At 36.5% G+C, this 20,270-nt stretch overlaps 1 protein-coding gene across 1 annotated transcript; it reads right to left on the reverse strand.

Moving 5' to 3' along the window:
- Positions 1 to 1,374: 1,374 nt before the first annotated feature.
- On the reverse strand, positions 1,375 to 19,303 carry cenpw (centromere protein W). The gene is made up of 3 exons (XM_067393663.1): positions 19,118 to 19,303; positions 10,306 to 10,419; positions 1,375 to 1,942 (listed from the first exon to the last, which is right to left on the reverse strand). Exons 1-3 carry the CDS (start codon positions 19,202 to 19,204, stop codon positions 1,916 to 1,918), a joined length of 228 nt encoding a protein of 75 aa, XP_067249764.1. The 5' UTR covers positions 19,205 to 19,303; the 3' UTR covers positions 1,375 to 1,915.
- Between the last annotated feature and the right edge of the window lie 967 nt (positions 19,304 to 20,270).

The following is a 20,270-nucleotide window of genomic DNA, read 5'->3' on the forward strand; positions in this document are numbered from 1 at the left end:
TTAGACTGAAGAAAGAAACACATGAACATCTTGGATGACATGGGGGTGAGTAAATAATCAGGAAATTTTAATTCTGTAGTGAAATAATCCTGTAATTGACAAGTTATATTTTATTATTATGTTTGATATCCATTTTAACAGCATCCAGAGTAATAGACTTTTTTTTTTTTTTTTAAGTATTTAGGTAAATAAAAAAATAAAAATTGTCTACATGTTGGATGTATTCTCATTGTTGCCCTCTTCTGGTCATACATGACAAGGCTAATCATGATTGCTTTCCCAGTGTGCTCCTGTCAAAAAGACATACTACATCTCAAAGAGCATGATGATGAAAAAGTAGAAGAATAAACAGCACTGTTCCCGCTGTGAGGATGTAGATGGGTGAGGATGAACAGGATGAAGATGACATACATGAAAGATGAAGATAAGAGAGGTGGATTCAGAGGTCTGGAGAACATTCTAGACGGTTATCAACATGCAACTCTTCTCAAAACTTAAAGGCGGGCAGAAAGTACAAACACTACATTGATCAATCCCTGGCAGTCCAATTAATTCTGACAGAGGGATTAGAGGAGGGTGACTCCCAGGTCACGTGATCATTGGTGGGATACGCCCGAAAAGTGAGACCCAAACATTTACTTTCCTGTGGTCCTGGGGTCAGGTCAGGCCCTTTGGTCCCATACAACATGTAGCAAGAAGCATGGAACAGCCACGACTATGCAAGCAGAGAACTGTCTGACACCTGAGACCAATTTTATAGACAGTACATACACTACTGTTCAAAAGCCTGAGGTCAGTAAAAAAAATTTTTTTTGAAAGAAATGAATACTTTTATTCAGCAAGGACTTATTAAATTGATCAAAAGTGAAAGTAGATGCCTATTTCAAATAAATTCTGTTCTTTTTTACTTTCTATTCATCAAAAGAATTCTAAAAAAAACAGTTTCCACAAAAATATTAAGAAGCACAACTGTTTCATCATTGATAATAATAAAAAGTGTTTCTTGATCATTAATGATTCCTGTAGGATCATGTGACACTGAAGACCGGAGTAATGATACTGAAAATTCAGCTTTGCCATCAATTTAAAAGAGATTAAAATAGAAATAACATTTCACAATATTACTGTTTTTACTGTATTTTTGATCAAATAAATCTTAGGGACTTCTTTCAAAAACATTTAATAATCTTATCGACCCTAAACTTTTGAACGGTAGTGTATTTGTCAGAAACACTAAAGTTCATGTTCTTGACAGATTTCATGAGATTTATCGAAGCATTTTCTTTGTCAGTTAGATAGTAGTAATTAAATTTGAAATGAAAATTACAAGATGTCTATTTGATTCTGTGTCAACACAGGACAGCGAAATATCATCCGAGCGAACTGTCCTGCTAAAAACCTGCTTTCGAGAGCAGCCAGTGATAATGGTCCCAATGTTGTCAGTGGCCGAGAGCCAGATATCTTGTTGCTTTACAGAGCGAGGAAAGAAACACTGCACGGTTAATCAATCATGTGCTACCCAGGTTAAGTGGTACAAATTGTTTATTAACAGGTATTAAGTCATAATACGATCCAAAGAGTTGAGGGACACCTGTTTCTGTAGATATCTAGGCTAGATACTGTCATTCATGGTTTACACAAATCTTAAAAAGCAAACGTTCAACAGTCATGAAGAAAAAACGACCATGGAAGTCGGGCCCAACTTAAGACAAGGCAACATAAATTCCATCGTACACATAAAAAGTCCTAAGGAAATAATAGTAAAAGTAAAATGTTCATCTTCGACAGTCCCAAATGTGTAGTGTGCTCCATACCGTAGCTCACACATACTGAAGTCTTTAAATAAATTTTAGGTCACAGGGTCAATGCTGTTGAACAAACAAAGGGTTGTGATGGGGAGCTCCTGTCATCCATGTTATCCGCGTGTGCTCTTTAACAGTTTCTGTAACAAAGAGAAGAAATATAATTACTTAGAGCAGGGGTCAGCACTGGAGGGGGAATCCCTTGCATGCGAGAAATAGCCTATTATTTTGTTTTATGTATGTATATTAAAAAGGACCCTTGCTCCTGTATGTCAATCTAATTCTTGCAGTAATCCTTCTTCAGTTCTTAGCTATGAGATGAATGGGAAGCCAAACACTATTAAAGGGTGATGAAACAGCAATAGTCAAAAAACTTTGCCATCACAACCCTCTGCTCAATTTGTGCAGCACTGCACTTTAATGCAAGTAAACCAGTGTGCTTTGCAATGGTTAATAGCCTAGGGTCTGTTCAGCTTTTTGCTTTCTGGAAAATACTTGGAAGTTAATAGTGTTGGTGTGTTCATTCATATGTGACCCTGGACTACAAAACCAGTCTTAAGTCGCATGGGGATATTTGTAGCAATAGCCAACAATACATTGTATGGGTCAAAATTATCGATTTTTCTTATGCCAAAAATCATTAGGATATTAAGTATGATGTTTCATTAAGATATTTTGTAAATTTCCTACCATAAATATATCAAAAATTCATTTTTGTGAGTGGATATGCATTACTAAGGACTTCATTTGGACAACTTTAAAGGCAATATTTTTTTCTCAATATTTTGATTTTTTGCACCCTCAGATTATAGATTTTCAAATATTGTCCTATCCTAACGAATTGTATATCAATGGAAAGTTTATTTATTCAGTTCTCAATATTTTGATTTTTTGCACCCTCAGATTATAGATTTTCAAATATTGTCCTATCCTAACGAATCGTACATCAATGGAAAGCTTATTTATTCAGCTTTCAGATGATGTAAAAATCTCATTTTGACCCTTATAAGTGGTCTTGTGGTCCAGGGTCACATACATGCATATATGGATGGGTGTATATGTGTGTGCATATTAGCACTGTCAATCAGTTAAAAAAATAACTATTTAATTGCACATTTTCTGTAATTAATCATGATTAATTGCACCTTAACATTAAAGATTTTAATATATTTCATTATAATAATTAATCTCCAAATTAATGTAGAAAAAACATAAAGACAGCATATTTTAAATATTTGATCTAACATGTAGGAAATGTACAGAATCAAAGCAGTTATCAAACACTTTATAGTCTTCACTACATAATTTAAATTAAAATAGATTTTTTTTTTTTAAAAAAGCTACAAAAGTTGTTTAAGTGCAGTGAGTGATTTTCTTTTTCTTTTGTTCTTTAATTAACATTAATTAAGACTCTAGCAGGTTTATTAGGCTGCTGTCACTTTTAGACTTGCTGCACATGAAGCAGATCGGCATCCTTTTCTCACAACTCTTTGTACTCATTTAAAAGCATTTGCATTAAGAGTGTGATCGTATAATGTAACACTTTATATTTATATATTTGATCAAATATTATACAGACAGACAGAATGGTTGGTACCCTTGTTAAATATGAACAAAAAAGCCTATGAAAATAAATGTGCATTGTTAATCCTTTAGATCTTTTATTTCAAAAATTCACAAAAATCATTCAACATTTTCATTGAAGTGTAAGAATTTAAAATGGGGGGTAAATTTCATTATGAAATAAATGTTTTTCTCCAAAACACATCACCACAATTATTGGCACCCTTTCATTCAATAGTCTTCACCTATAATGCCTGATGAGCTTGTCCTGATGGAAGATCTAACTACGGCCCATTATTGGATTTCTAGCAGAAGTGGTCAGGTTTTGATTTTTTTTCTGTTAGTATTTAATAGAATCCATGATACCATGTATCTGAACAAGATGTCCAGGACCTCCAGCAGAAAAATAGGCCCACAACATTAAAGATCCAGCAGTATATTTAGCCGTGGGTATGGGGTAATTTTTATCCATGTGTACACCAAACCCATCTGGTGGGTTTGCTGCCAAAAAACTTTTTTTTAGTTTCATCTAACCAAAGAAGCCGGTCCCATTTGAAGTCCCAGTCTTGTCTGACAACTGAATATGTTGGAGATTGTTTCTGGATGAGAGCAGAGGATTTTTCTTAAAACCCTCCCGAACAAACTGTGGGGATGTATGTGCTATTTGATCTTTTTTTTTTTAGGCTGTCTGAGACTCAAGACTCAACTAATTTCTGCAATTCTCCAGCTGTGATCCTTGGAGAGTCTTTGGCCACTCAAACTTTCCTCCTCAACATGCATTAGGAAGATTTAGACACATGTCCTCTTCCAGGCAGATTTGTAACATCTTTAGTTGATTGGAACTTCTTAGTTATTGCCCTGATAGTGGAAATGGGGATTTTCAATGCTTTTGCTATTTTCTTATAGCCACTTTCTATTTTGTGAAGCTCAACAATCTTTTGCTGCACATCAGAACTATATTCTTTGGTTTTACTCATTGTGATGAATGATTAAGGGAATTTGGCCTTTGTGTTTCCTCATATTTATGCTCCTGTGAAACAGGAAGTCATGGTTGGATCATTTCATGCTCCTAGTCACCCTGTTGTGCTAAATTCTTATTCTTCAATGAAAACGTTAAATTTCTGTGAATTTTTTAAATAAAAGATCTAAAGGATTAACGATGCACATTTATTTTCACAGACTTTTTTGTTAATATTTACCAAGGGTACCAACAATTTTGTCCACGTCTGTATATTATTAAAAATAAAATATTTAAATATGTATATATTTTAAGTTATATACTTTTTTCTATGGATGAACTGAAATATATATACTTGTGTATGGATTCAGTGGATTTACAGTGAAACTAAAATAGTAAAATATGCACTTCATGTACAAAGGGTTGCTGACCCTTGATTTAGAGGAATTACTAAAAAGCCTATATCGTTTGGTAACACCCAGTTTCTCAGTCACGCCCCCATTTTTTCCCCCTTCAAATTCCCACTTTCCATGGCAGCGCTCTACATTACACACCTGTTTTCAGAGGCGGCCATGCTGAACCAGTCTGCGCCTGAACTCTGTAAAGCGTGTAATTCCTAACATGTTTAGTTGTGACAGGCCATCAGGACTTCTTCTTGATTTGGAACAAGCATAGCATTTTTCATGCCCCTGCTGCTCAAGTGCATCTGTACAAGGAGCACTCTGCACACAATTACATCTTAATCAAATAAGCTGCCTTCCCTCGTGAAAATAAACGCAGCCCGATGACTCAAAATTGGCCGGATCTCTGTTCAGTGTTATTATGACTCATTTGATGTGGTACCCTGTTCAAATCTATAGCGCTGGAGAAAAAATATCCATCAAAGGGGCAGTTGCAAGATGATGTAGTTGGATTCCGGCTGCAATACGAGCGTGTTCATTCATTTGCTGCCTTAATTCCTTTTTCAGGTCATGAAGGTCCTGAACTTCAAAAAAATAATGGAGATTCAGCTGGGCCTAATCTATAGTAAAACATTATATCTAAACTAAATCAGCAATCAACACTAAGTATGGACTGCACTCACGATTAAACTTCAAACACGTTTTCATTCCTGAAAATTTAGTCTGTTAAAAAATGTCTAATCATTTTAGTGTAAATTTCACTACGCCCATCAAGAACATGTACAGGTCAAAACAATGTGTCAGTGGAAAAAAATTGTAATGGTCCTAAAATTAGACTTGCGGAAAATATAACTTCTTTTTTTGATCTGTAATTGGACCCGTGAGAATGAATGTGTTTTTCTGCTATTTTGTACTGATTAGTTTAAAACAAAATTCCATGCACTCCAGCATGGTGTTTAAAGTCATATTGAAATCTATTGTAATCAGCACAGGGGTGCACACAGCTGCCAATTCCGTTCCATTTGTGAGCATTGATATAAACTCATCCAGTCTCACTCTAAAACACAACTGCACTGGGAACAGACTTAGAGATAAGCTGCCATTCACATAATGTATCTCTTGGCAGTTCACTAACGACCAAATTGATTGCTGTAACACATACTGTTGAGAAGATCAATAGAGCGGCCACGGGTGACATCTGCTAACAATGCAGCCTGATTAAATTAATATGCATTGGAAACCTAACCCAGCCAATCTCAGGTACCCACTGTGCTTGTTAGAGAACATCACTGCATTGTTGGACCTCAGGCTAAAATAAATCAATTGAAGTAAAGAAGGGAAGTTAGAAGTACATTTTGTCTGATAGTTCAATGGCACACAGACCAGAGATAAAAGAAGTCACTTTCTATCCTTTACAAAATAATAAATGCAACTAAATGTTTACATAAGAGACCTACATTCACAGAAAAAAGGTTGAACAAATATGTGGATAGTCCTCTATCCAAGTAGCATATTTTGTGCAAAAGATCATATTCAAAGATATACACTTTATGCATGAAAAGACAATTTTAACATCATTTAAAAGTAGTGCCTTGAAAATGAAAAATAAATGCTACTAATGCTTTCAAAATAAATTATATAATAATAATAAATATAAAAATAAAACAAAATGTAGTAATGCACCGGATGCACCGATACCACTTTTTCCAGAACGAGTCTGATATGATACTTTTATGTGTAGTACTTGCCAATACCGAGTACTGATACCTGTGTTTTCATTGCATTTTTAATTTTTTAAAATATTGGGCAAAGAAACCAAAATATGATGAATCAAATTAGTTAGCTTAAATAATAGATATTTCCATGCCAAATTATGCCTGTTAAAATGTATTGTAGGAGCTACTGTTACTTTCACTGTTCATATTTTATCTTTAATTTTAACAGCACAGAGAATATTTAGAGCTGCTCCAGCAGGGCTCAACAACTAGTTAAGAGCAGTGAGTGATTTTCTCTTTGTCTTTTTTTGTTAGATTAAAGGCCGGGACACACTAACTCATAGGGGTGGGACAAAATATCGATATGGCGATATATCGTCATGCTTCTCTGTGCGATACGAGAATCGTATCGCTGCGCCAAATATCGATATTTTAATTTAAAAAAATAAAGCGCTATATATAGATTTCTTTGCTCATAACGTCCTACTTCAAGGCGGCGTTCAACACATGAATGAGGGAAACGTGAACTTAAGTTAACTAGCCTAAGAAAAAGAGGTTATTAACAGGATGGCGGACAGCAGTGTGAGTAAAATAGATGCCCCAGCCACGTTTAAGTTCAAAGTCTTGACGCACTTTTATACCATTGATGTGACAGTCGTAGTCATCTTTGACGTTCTTCACCGCGCGCTTACACGGGAGCATTTGAAAGCATATATTAGGGATCCTCTGATAAACGCCTGCTTTCGAACGCTCCTGTGTATATCTAAGCACTTGAACGTCAAAGGGGTCTGTTTGCACCTGGTGACTTCATGCATTTTCTCTGATCGGATGGCTATCTGATCGTGAAAAGACCAGGTCTAAATGCCTAAAAACGCATTTGAGACGGATTTAAATCCGATCGCTCAAACCACTTCAGGAGATGGTCTGGGACGCATTCCAGTCAAAACTGTCTATGCTCAGTCTAAATGCATCTGGTTGTTGAAACTACATATGTAAATTTTACTTCTCCCAAAAATACTAAAACTGAAACATGTGAGAGTCAGATATGAGAACGCTACTGCATCACACATCGCCGCAGATCTCTTCAGCAAGCTGACGCGCAAACTGCCGCATATGAAAGTGAAAGTAAGTCGCAGACGCATAACACACAGTTATCTTCATTAAAAGTAATGAGACCTTTTACCAGTGCTGTTGCCGCTCTCTCCTATTACAGTCTTTGATTTTGAAATTAACTGATGGTCAATAAAATGCACCTCATATTTCTTGCTTTCGGTGACGTGAACTCTATTAAATGTACATATAAGATCAGATTTATCCGTTAACCTGCACTTAACCTTTTCACGTGCATTTTGTTTTCATATTAAGACCAATATCGCGATGTATCATTATAGGATTGTCTAGTGATATATCGATTATCGTAGAATCGCTGACTCGCGATATTATCGTTATCGTGAGCCATTTATCGTGATAGTATCGTATCGTGAGGTACCCTCCGATTCCCACCCCTACTAACTCAACATCAAAGAACTGGCGGCAACGAAAGCCGAAAAGAACTTCAGAACACACCGAAAGAACTTCAGTTACTGTCAACTAACATGCGCGTTCTGCGCCTGCGTATAAAGGAGATAACTGTCTATTTAAGCAGATATAATTGTCTATAAAGCAAAAGCGAAACCAAGACTGCATGTATACAAACCATAAACAAATCAGCGCTTGCATACCGTTTTGAATATCAATTATGCTGATCACATTCTTTAGTTTATTCCACTCCACTCATGTTATTATGAAAATATTTGTGTATTCGAGTGCTCAAGTAAGGTGACGTAAAATTAGAACACCTTCTGTCTGTGCCGTCATGACTTATTTGCTTGCTTTCATAACTTTTGCTTATATTCTCATGAACTGACTCGTTTGCTATACTGAACAGTAGGGCTGCATGATATATCGCATGAGATTGTCACGCGCATTTTGTCAGTAAAGCCGGTTCCCTGATTGCCGCTAAATCGCCATCACCTGCTTTCAAATGGAGCGCCATTTAATAGACAGAGCCGTAGATCACTGATAAGCCACGCAATATCGCGTTCATTATCGAAGGTGATACATCAGAAAACACAAAAACTGCCCGATGGCCGACTGTCGGCTTGGTGTGTTCCGGGCTTAACATTGAGGACAAAGACAGCAGTAGGTTTATTATAGGCTGTTGCTTTAAGAACTGCACATATCCAACATACTGTTACACATGCGTTTTCTTTTTATGAAAAAACTATTTATGTTCAGACATAACTGACTGTTTCAACAAGGATACTTGCCTATACAGGCATTTTGACATAATTTTGTGTGAATGTCCGTTCAAGCGCAAGACGACATAATTGGTTGAATAGGTTATTCGTGTGCTGTCTGAGAGGCAGCTTTCTTTGTGTGGGCTTCTGATGTTTGCACACAGAAAACCTCATATGATTACTGTACCGCCTTCCTGTAGTGTAGGGAAATACACATTATACATAAGTCATGTAACAGATCATGTTTTTACTTAAGACATACGACATAGTTTTAATTTAAATGCTGCATGTGTGCTGAGTGAATGAACAGCAATCAAGAACATGCAACAGAAGTGAGCACGCTCTCTCTTTTTACAGTCAGTTAACCTTTGTAATATGCTCCTTATTTTACTTTCTTTGCTATTGCCATATCCGACCGAACTACAAACTTTCCAGTGAAGTCTGTGAAAAAGGGATGTGCACTCAACAAGCTCGCGCGCCACACTGCATTTCACATATAGGCAACTATAGAGGTATCAGTGCTTCCCTAGTAGTTAAGGGTGTCACGATTTCGATTTTAAATCGAAATCGAACGAAATTAAGTCACAATCTCAAACTTCGAATTAAAAAAATGGAATCGTCGATGCTGCCACGCCCCCATGTCGCGTCCGGTTGCTTGCCAAGCGGAAAAAACACACGTGTTGAAGTGCTGCGAGTCAACCTCCTCTAACAGCCACTCAAAAGATAGCATGGAAACTGCAGATGCAGGAGACCCATCGACAGAACTCGAACCCCCTCCTCTTTCACTGAAGTCGCTGGTGTGGAAGTATTTTGGATTTCCAGTGAGTTATGTTGACAACGTTCGCGTTGTCGACAAAAAAACAAGTTTGCAAGCTATGCTATGTGCGTGTACCATATTCTCTCACTAGCAGCACGACTAACATGGCAGGGCATCTCCGCAGGAACCACAAAAACATAGATTTATCTGTTAAACCAACAACTACACAAACTACTCTTCCGTCTTCATTTGGAATTAAACTTCCAAGCACTTCATCTCGTGCAAATGCAATTACGCATACGTTAGTATTCATAGCCGCGGACATGCGACCTTATTCGGTGGTGGAAAACTCTGGTTTTAGGCTACTTAAATGTCATCTTTTGTGAAGAAGACTGCACTTACAAAATAGAAACTAGATGGCAGTTTATTTTGCTTAAGTTTTCAATTGACTGAAGATGTAAGTTATTGTTACATTGTTGTTAATAAAAGTTTTAAATTTGACAATGTAGTGTGTTACATTGCGAACAAAGGTCAGATATTATATCGCATAAAAGTCTAGTCTGAAAAATGGCATAGCAACCTGTGCTTTAAAAAAAAATAAATGTAAAAATCGAGAATCGAATCGAACCGTGACCTTAGAATCGAAAATGTAATCGAATCGAGGATTTGGCGAATCGTGACACCCCTACTAGTAGTAATAAAATCTACAATATAAATTCATAATAAACATTTTTGCAAACAAAATAATAAAATATCTAGTATCAGCTACAAAGAGCTAATGCAGTTATAGGTTTCTTAATTGGCTTAATTATTCTGGCGGTGCTGGATACCTTTGCAACAGCTCTGACGTGGTGAACTTTGATGGTTGCTGATTTCTCCTCAAAGGCCTTCACCTTGGACTCCTCTGCTAGACGATGCAGGACAACCAGGAGGTTGAGCTGGGCCTGTGACACAAAAGAGAAAGACCAATTACTAGTTCATTAATTTGTTATTTAGCTGACACTTATGTGAAGTAAATTACAATACACTTAAAGAGTCCAAGCCCATGGAGCAATCATGGGGTAAAGGATTATTTCACTTCAGAATTAAAATTTCCCAATAATTTTACTCACCCCCATGTCATCTAAGATGTTTATGTCTTTCTTTCTTCAGTCGAAAAGAAATTAAGGTTTTTGAGGAAAACATTCCAGGATTTTTCTCCATATAGTGGACTTCACTAGGGTACAACGGGTTAAAGATACAAACTGCAGTTTCAGTGCAGCTTCAAAGCGGTCATTTTCTAAAAAATAATAACAATGTATATAGTTTTTAACCACAAATACTCGTCTTGCACTAGCTCTGCGATGCGCCACGCATTACGTAATCATATTGGAAAGGTCACGTGTGATGTAGTCGGAAGTACCGACGATCTGATGATGTGGAAGTTGGAGGAGAATATGAAATGGAGTTTTCCGCGATACTTTCACCTACATCATGCGTGACCTTTCCAACGCGATAACGTCTTTTTCGACTGAAGAAAGACAGACATGAACATCTTGGATGACATGGGGGTGAGTAAATTATCAGGAAATTTTAATTCTGAAGTGGACCAATCCTTTAAGCGTCTTTCTCAGGGACCACAGCATGTGAATGGAATACACTGAGGACAACTAAAAATAATGTTTGCAGAATTTCCAGACTGCAAATTATTGCACAAATGACCTTTATAACTCAAGATAAACAAGCAAAGGCAGAAAACATATCAGTTTCCATTAACCAAAAACGCTACTAAAACTAAGCCAGAGCTAAAAAGAACCACAATACTTGAGTGACGGACAACCACGTAATCACTTCAAGAGGCTCTTAGTGACTTGCCACACAAAAGGCCAAACGCTTGGAGTCAAGAGGACCATTCGATGTTTTGAGCGACTCAAGTGAATATCATACTCTGTTGTTCCACCAGGTGTAGTATGCTGCAGCTTGCCCTATACCTGTGCATGGATCAACAGATAAGTACCACAGTAAAGGAGGATTATGTTACAGGAACTGCTAGACAGGTCCAACAGGAGAAGGGGGGTGTCCGAGAAAGATAAATCTTCCAGCCCTCCCCAAAGTCAAGGGCCCTTGTGCAACCTTGTCGGATTAGACCAGGAAATTGTTTCATTTTCAGCACTTCATCAGTCTTAGTGCATCTTGTCACGAGATGCTGAGATCACATGGCCCTTCTTTTGTGTGTACAAGTTCATCACATTTTGACATTACAATCTCCCAAATGTCAATGTCGAGTCTTTAATTGTTCTACACATTTAGCATTTCATTTTCTTTCCATGACAACATAATCTCTTTTGATAAACCAAGAACCATTTTGTTTTATGACCGATATAACCAATTAATGGCTCATATTAAAAATAATTTAAAAAAGCACAATAAAACATAAGATATTTTTACATGTGAATTTAGACAACACAAATTGTTACATGTCATGTCATGCTTGCCATTTGTCTTTAAATTACTGCTGAATGATGGCAAAAGTAATCTAAATATTAAAACAGGCCATTAAACATATAAAGTCAATAATAAATATCCAATATCTGCCAATAATATATAAAATGTTTTCGACTCTCCAACTGACCCTTAGAATTGAACTGACTGTTTTTGCTACTGTACCTTTAAGACTTCTAACATCATAATATTGATGATTTCTGGCCTGTTTTTACAGCTTAGTTTTCATAAACTGACTGAGTGAACTGGGGAAGGAGCTTCATAATAACAAAATTCATAATAGAAAGACATTTATAATAACAAAATGTGAAACCTATTTCCTGCACCTTCACCTCCACTGTGGTCTGTGTATTGCAACAAGCTGCTAGAGAGAAAGTTCTGTATATCATCTCCTGCACTTTCGCTCCGTCTCAAAAACAAATGAAACAAGTGACCAGATTCGCTGAACCATATCCAGCTAGTTTTCCTAATGATTTCAGCTGATAAAAGGCAGCACTCTTTGTGCACCTACACGACAGCCATTTGGATGTAATTTAAATCTATTAATACCTCATTTTCATAATTGTGGGTCATCTCTGGGGCGTCTGAATACTTCTCCGACAGCTGGTCTTGAGAGCGTTTTCGAGAAGAAAACTGAGAAGACCAGGTTTCCCCTGTGCCAGAGGCTTTGCCAAAACATAACGACCGGGCTGAACTGATTACAGCGGAGGCCGTTTCTACTGCCTCGTGCAGACACGAAAAGCACATGGAATCCTCACCGAGGGCAAAGGAGTACAGAGAAAACCAGTCTGAGCAGCATTAGGAACATTAAACAGTCCTTAGAGTGTGCAGACCAGACTGCGATCTATCCAAATGTCATCTTGTTCTAGTAAAAGAAAGCATTATAAGAACAAGATGAATCTGGATTTGCAGTTCCTGAAGGAAATCTCTTTGCTTAGACACAGACAGCAGCAAAGGAATAGTGTTAAAGCTTCAAGTAAGCAAAAGTTAAGGCTATAGCCTACACTGCCCCAAAAACACCAGACAGGTTAACACTCTGATCCAATAAAACCAACAACTATTAGCTATCAGGGATGCACGGAGATTAAAATTCTGGCTGATAGCGATAGTTATGCAGGTTATGGCTGATAAACAAATATTTAAAAAAGGCCAATATTAATATTATATATAACATTTTGTCTAAATAATAACTAAATCAATCATTTTAAAGCTTGCACGTAATTTTGGGCATCACAGTATTATAATTTAGAGAATAATGGATATTCATTTTGAGATTTGCTAAAAAGTTCCATTTAACAGTGGTAATAAATTATTAGTATTTTTAAAGATTAAATTATAGAATAAATAAGAACCCACAATTCAATCCAATGCTGAGTATGCTGACAAATATGATTAACAATATTTCATGTCACAAATATATCGCAAAATGCAACATGTATCGTGGTGGATAGTAACAATATGTATTGTGTATAGTTCACCCAAACTGAAAATGGATGATTCAAGATTTACAGAGTTTTAATGTCAGTACTACATTAAACTACTATATAAATTGTTGAATATAACATATAATAAAAATACAATGGGGGATATTTGAGGGTCCCGAAAATGCCAAATGTCTTGCGTTACCAGTAAAAAGTGGCCTACATATTAAAAGTATCAAGTAAGTGACAGAGTGCAAGCATATTCGTCTAAAATAATTCTGTATTTTCAGCTTCAGAATAATGAAGATTTGTATTCTGGTGTCACTGTATATTGGGTTACCAGCACCAAGTCAAAGACTATTCATTTCCACCCCAATGCAATACAAAATTTAGCATTTTAATCAACAGTACATTTTTTGTTAACCTTTTACCATGTCTTGGAGTATCGCAACAATATTATTGTGAGTTAAGTATCGTCATATGTATCAAATCGTGACATGAGGGTATCGTTACACCCCTACAGACAAATTAAAAAACAAAACTGAATTAAAATGCAATCCTAATAGATAATAAATACAACAAAGAAAAGTCCAATCTCAATTCAGTATTCAAATAAATGCAACGAAGAAGACCAACAGCAATCAATTTTAACAATACAAGATTTTCAATTTAAAAAAAAAAAGTTTAAAACAAAAACTAAAATAGCACACCTAAAGTGAAATTATAAAAAAAAAAAAAAGGGGGGGGGGGTTTGAATGAGCCTGTATGTAAACAACTGCAGAGCACAAATTTGAAATATTCACCTCACCAGATTCAACAGACCATAATTTGCATTTATCAGCTCTTAAATAAACACTTTTAAATAACCTGCAACCACAAACTTCAGCTCAGTCACTCTCAGGAACCCATCATCCAATTACAGTACACAAGCCAGGCACAACATCTAATGACTGGGTGTGAAAATGCCAGGAGCTCTTGGCCTGGGCCTCCAAATAAGACCCTTGATTTTCCACACTTTCCCAGAGTTCCTTAACACGAGGGAGGAAATGTTGCTGTCAGGGGGCAAAAGTGGGTCTACGGTTTAGGGGGAGGTCTGGAAAAAGAAAACAGATACTTTCACAGCTTCCTTGCAGGATGCAGCTGATTATTTTCGTGTTCAATCAACCATCAAATGCAGCATAGGCTATCTCAGTTCAGCAGGGGGAACAAAGCGCTGTCTTAAGCCACTGCTCCACCCGGCAGGACACGCTTATAAACAGGAGAGATGAAATAGTATGACTGGGATAATCTCACAAGCTGTTTCAGTGCTTATGGAGTAAGATTTGATGGAGGAGACAGAAAACTTGAGTCTAAGCACATTTGATAGGGCACAAAATAATTCAGGAAAAAGCCATCAAGGTGATTGCCATGGTTTACTGGAAATCTGCATCTGAAGTTTCTGAGGAAAGAGAACAATTATTCCTGTTATTGTTTTACAGTATAAATCAGTATACTAGGTGTAAACACCTCTGTTTCTAATTTGCCATTTTGACATCTACTCTACCATCTTATTTAAGCTAAGGCCTAAAATTGCCTCTGTAAATTATATAAATAACCGCAGTTAGGGATGGGTACCGAAACCCGGTATTATATTGGCCCTGGGGTTAAATTATGAAAGACCGTTGTATCGATAAGCTCTGACGTTAACGGTTCCGCTATCAGTACTGGAGAAATTATGAAGAAAATACACGTACATTATCTTATAATTCTATCTTGCCAGAGTCGCAAGCTGAGTCTGTATGCAATAATATTAGGACATTTGTCTATGATGCATGTTTGCTTTCGCAATCCAGAGATCGCGCTCACGCGCTCATGAGCTACAGCGTGCGCAGCCGCTCACAACATGAAAGCCCTGTTTGGAGAACTAAACAACTAAACGTCTGCTTACACTTTAGGCCTGTGATATTAAGGCTTCCAAAGATCAGAAAGAAAATATCTGAGGTAAAACTATAAAAAACTAGCCGCGTTTCGTCTAGCACACCTAACGTTACACCTTAGCATTCTCTTCACAGCTGTGCGCGTTCGTTCCTCCTTAAACCCAAACTTAACGACAGAATCAGCACAATCGGTGATTGTTGTAAAATGCAGTCTTTACTTTTGATAAATTGGGGTAAATGTTTGATAATTATTATCAACGTTTTAAAACGCTGAAAGCACAATAATCCGCGAAAGAGACGCTGTTCTTCAGGCTGAATTGCAAATAGACAAACAAATTACACTTTGGGCTTTAGGTGCACGTCCAAACTATCAAATACACACAAAAGTATGTTAAAATTACCGGATTGGAGCGCGTTTAGCTACTTAAACGCAGTTTATATCGTAAGTGTACATGAACAGCTGGGAGAAAATCCGATGTGTGTTAATATCATATCTATTGTCTTAAAGTGACAGCAGTCACCTTCTGATGACTATGCCATCAAACAACAAAATGCAACGAGAAAATCACTCACAGCTCTTCATCTGAATATAGTTAGCTTTAATAAGCATTAATCTATTAATTTATACTGTGAAAACCATGCAGTGCTATTTTACATTTGGTTACTTTACTTATATTTCTTTTATAGGCTAGGCCGATTACTTACCTGAACACATGAACAAATGAAAGCACTTTATTTCATTTGCATCTTTGTTTTATTGTATTTGTCAGTTTTACTTTGTTTCTTTGTTCATGTTTTTCTATATCTTATATGAAAGACCAAAAATGCCAGACACTATATAATAAGTATAGTTATTTAAATAAGTTAATTCAGCTCTCTCTCCCTCTCTATTATATATATATATATATATATATATATATATATATATATATATATATATATATATATATATATATATATATATATATATTATATATATTATATATATATATATATATATATATATTAGTAATACCGTTAAAACCTTAATGATACCCATCCCTAACCGCAGTACACATTATTCAGTTTCCTACAGAAGGATTGTTTTGCATATGACTTCAATTTCAGTCTGTTCCTCAGAAACACATCAAACTATCAAATGGCTTCAGAAGACTTATATAGAATCAGATTTTGCTTAAAGGGTTAGTTCACCCAAAAATGAAAATTCTGTCATTAATTACTCACCCTTATGTCGTTCCAAACTCGTAAGACCTTCGTTCATCTTCGGAACACAAATTAAGATATTTTCGATGAAATCCCAGAGCTTTCTGACCTCCCTATACTAAGCAATGTCATGAATTTCAATGCCCAGAAAAAAAATAACAACTTTATTCAACAATTTCTTCTCTTCTCTGTCAGTCTCCTACGCTGTTGATGTAGTGAACGCAGTGCAGCGCTTCCGGGTTCTACATCAGAATGGTTCATTATTAGGCGACGCTGTTTTTATTGTTCAAATGAGCACCACGACGCATGCATGTGATGCTGACGCAGGAAATGGACAATAATGAGCCGGCATTCTGACACAGAATCTGAAAGCTCTGCATTATGTTTACAGTGTAAACAGCGTAAGAAACTGACAGGTAACGGACAAGTACCTAAGCGATTTCAGATGCGGCCAAACTGTCTAGTTTGTGAGTCTGTTGGTGCGATTCATTAAATAAACTGGTTTGTAAGAGTCATTTGTTTGTGAATCAGACTACACTGGTCATGTTGCATGTTTCTGAGTGAAGCCAGAAAACAAACAAACAAACAAAAAAAAAAACAGGAATTGGGATTCTTCCCAAATCTCACAATTTGATAAAACATTTTTTCCCCCGTAAGACTATAGATATATCAGAGCCGGACATAGAACCAAGATTAACGGCTTCATGGGAAAGCCAAAAACACAATCATAGCTTGACCAACAATTACAAGCAAAATGCGAAGAGCCTTATTAGAAATTTTGCCATTAAAAGCCCAGGAAACCAGATCAAACCGGTACATATTCATAGGATGGTAAAAAAAGGAGCCTTTCTTTCATTTTTTCCTGCATTTTCCTTTTAGTTTAATGGCTGGATTAGACCCCTGTAAAGCAGAGCACCTTTCAGGCGGCTTTTACATCCCCACCTCCAGTCTCCATAAAGTGAGACCAGCTGCAATGGACCTTTAATTAGGACCCTGTTAGTGCACGGACATCCTACACACACACACACGCACATACACACGCACAGTACAATCAACCATGTACAGTGCCTCTCAACTTAAAAACAACGGATAAGCAATTCCCCTATTCCCATGAAAAACACTAGTCAAACTTGCCGAGAGGCAAACCTCAATCAACCTAAACCACCAGGCTCCCCTTTTGAAAATAGAAGTTCCTTTTAATCATCGTGAGCTATGAAGTGGTCAGTATCAAGCAATCAAAGAGGCGGCATGCGACATTGCTATACATCTATTGCATAAAACAACATTTACAGTGGCCACTTCATGTGATGATGCATAAAACAAATTGGTTTCATCAGGGCTGCTCGGATATAAAACGTTAAACAAATGTAAACATCTGGGGCCAAGTTCCTTAAAATAAAACCAACTTCAAAAGTCACAACATGGTGGTTTGGTTTTAATGGCTTGTCTGCCCATTTGTGGTTTCCTGATCCTAGAATAAGATCTTTTGCTAAGTGACAAGATGGGCAAGAACTTTACACTGGTGGCAAACAAGTCATTACTGTCAGAGCCATGGTCTTGCATTAACAAATGCTCTGACATATGGAGGTCATGGAGACGATGTGAGAATGAATATGGCTGGCGTCATTTCCCAGTCCCACTCCACATAATAAAAAATAATAATAACTATCAAAAAGATTATTAGTAGTAGTACCTAAAAACCAAACAAAAAGCTTTAAAAAAAATAAGTGATAAATAACTTTTGCATCTTATTATCTGCTTAAAGAGAAAAGTGTATAGACTACAAAAGTCACAATTTTCATGTGACTGGTTGGAAGAGAGCAGTGCTTCCTGGTTTCTACATAATGCAAATGAGCAATAAAATGAATCAGACTAATGTTGCATTAAACATTTTAATTCACCTCCATATGAAAAGCACTACTTTGGGAAACACTACTTTATGGGCTTCGTCATAATGAGGTCTGCAAAAAGAACATGAAAGGAGCCCATGGCGCCACATGTATCCAGTTCATTCACATTAGCTGTATTCCTTTCCTTAAACAGACTAACCCATGCTATAAGCTATATATAAAGTGTTTGTTCCAAATCAGTAAGTATTTTACCCACTAATGTCTGGTAAAGTTTACTGGCAGATCTGAGAGGGAAACTCTCAGGGGAAAAAAATCTCGCCATAATGCATTACAATGCTCACTTACATCACGTCTGACTAAATCTTTCTCCTTCAACATAACAGAACATAACACTCAAAAGGAAAAAATATCAAAACAAACATTTCACTGTAACGTGTAAACGTTTATACAATGTTATAATCAAAAGACAAAAACAACAAAACTGTTTCTACTTAATGACAACCTATAGCAGTTTCTCAAAATCTAGGGAGCTCCCTACCTAGACAGCATTTCTAGACTTCATAAGGGCGTTTGAAACGTCCCTAAAATGCTGCCTACGTAGGGAGCTTACTAGATACGAAACACAGACCTACATAACGAACATACAACTCTAACTTATCCCAATAAGTAGCTAAATTACTCATTTGACTTATCAGTAATAATATTTTCAGGTGAATATGACACGCGCGTTTGTACGGAGAAAAGTGGTGTGGTTCATTTTCATCAACTCACCATCAAGTCCGCGTTTTTTCCTATCCGTATATTAGCATTCTTCTTCATATGGAGCTTCAGGGCTGCTCTCGGTGCTTTCTTTGACATGTTTTGGCTGCTTGAAGGCGTTAGTTTACGGATTTGAAGATCGAAAGTAAAGCTAGCGTCAGTTTGTTTTTGGTCGCATTCAAAATATCGCGCGTTTCACTACCGGCTCCTGATGATGACGTATGAAGAGCTCAATAGTCCCTCTCGCCAGCACGTGCTTTCCGCGTGTTTACAGGGAGAAATTGGATCACTTGAGCTGAAAGTTAGGAAGTTTCTTTTGAAAGTTGAGAATGCAATTCAGGTTAATATATTTTACACACTTTTTATTTTATTAATCTAATTTTTTTGTTTGTTTGTTTGTTTGCCTAATGAAGTGTAAATTTAGTAAAAGTCAGTCTTGTTTTAACCTTTTTGTTAGATCAATCTTTTAGTTTCATCAGTAGGTTTATATCATTTGAGAGTGTAACAAGACTGTCTGTCATTATGAACTTTTATTACTCAAATAATTCACTGCCTAGCTTCAAAACAATGACAGAAGAATGCCAGTAATTGTGATAAAAAGCCAATAAAACATATCAAGAAATAACAATATAAAATGCAATACAATACAGGACAATAACATAAACATTTGACAAGACATACAAAGTATCTGTAAATCAGACTGTCATTCCCTTCTTTTTCAGGTGTAGGCTATACTTTCTTTTTTGTCCCATGAGCTCAAAGAATGTAAAACAGCTGCAAAGCATTTGTTGAATTAAAAATAAATTAATATATAAGATGGAGCTGAACCATTGCCAGAACTTTGAGTCCATTTTAATGGCAATGTTTTATGGTTTCTATTAATTGCTCTGGGCTTTGGCATTTGGCTTTTAAAATGAAAGAGAATAGCCCCAGGCTTTATTCATCTTATTCACTAATAAAATGTATCAGCTCGACCCACTCATTTTTCTCCATTCTCACTACAGGTTTGTAACACAAATGAGAAAGCACGGCCATTACTTGCCTTTAATGGAACAAAAAATTGTTTTTAAAACATATGTCTGTTTAATTTATCTATGCTTAAGATCTTTCTTAACTGAAAAATTGTGATGCAAAACAACTGAGCTGTTAAGAAACAGTGTGGTTT

The sequence above is a fragment of the Chanodichthys erythropterus genome, chromosome 2, assembly GCF_024489055.1.
Source record: "Chanodichthys erythropterus isolate Z2021 chromosome 2, ASM2448905v1, whole genome shotgun sequence".
NCBI classification, from domain to species: domain Eukaryota; kingdom Metazoa; phylum Chordata; class Actinopteri; order Cypriniformes; family Xenocyprididae; genus Chanodichthys; species Chanodichthys erythropterus.

Excerpts from the sequence above, each read along its gene's own strand:
- cenpw (XM_067393663.1), bottom strand. The coding sequence starts at position 19,204 with ATGTCAAAGAAAGCACCGAGAGCAGCCCTGAAGCTCCATATGAAGAAG. Across the intron at positions 10,420-19,117 it reads GAAAAAACGCGGACTTGATG|GCCCAGCTCAACCTCCTGGT; the intron begins GTGAGTTGATGA and ends TTTGTGTCACAG. Across the intron at positions 1,943-10,305 it reads ACGTCAGAGCTGTTGCAAAG|AAACTGTTAAAGAGCACACG; the intron begins GTATCCAGCACC and ends TCTTTGTTACAG.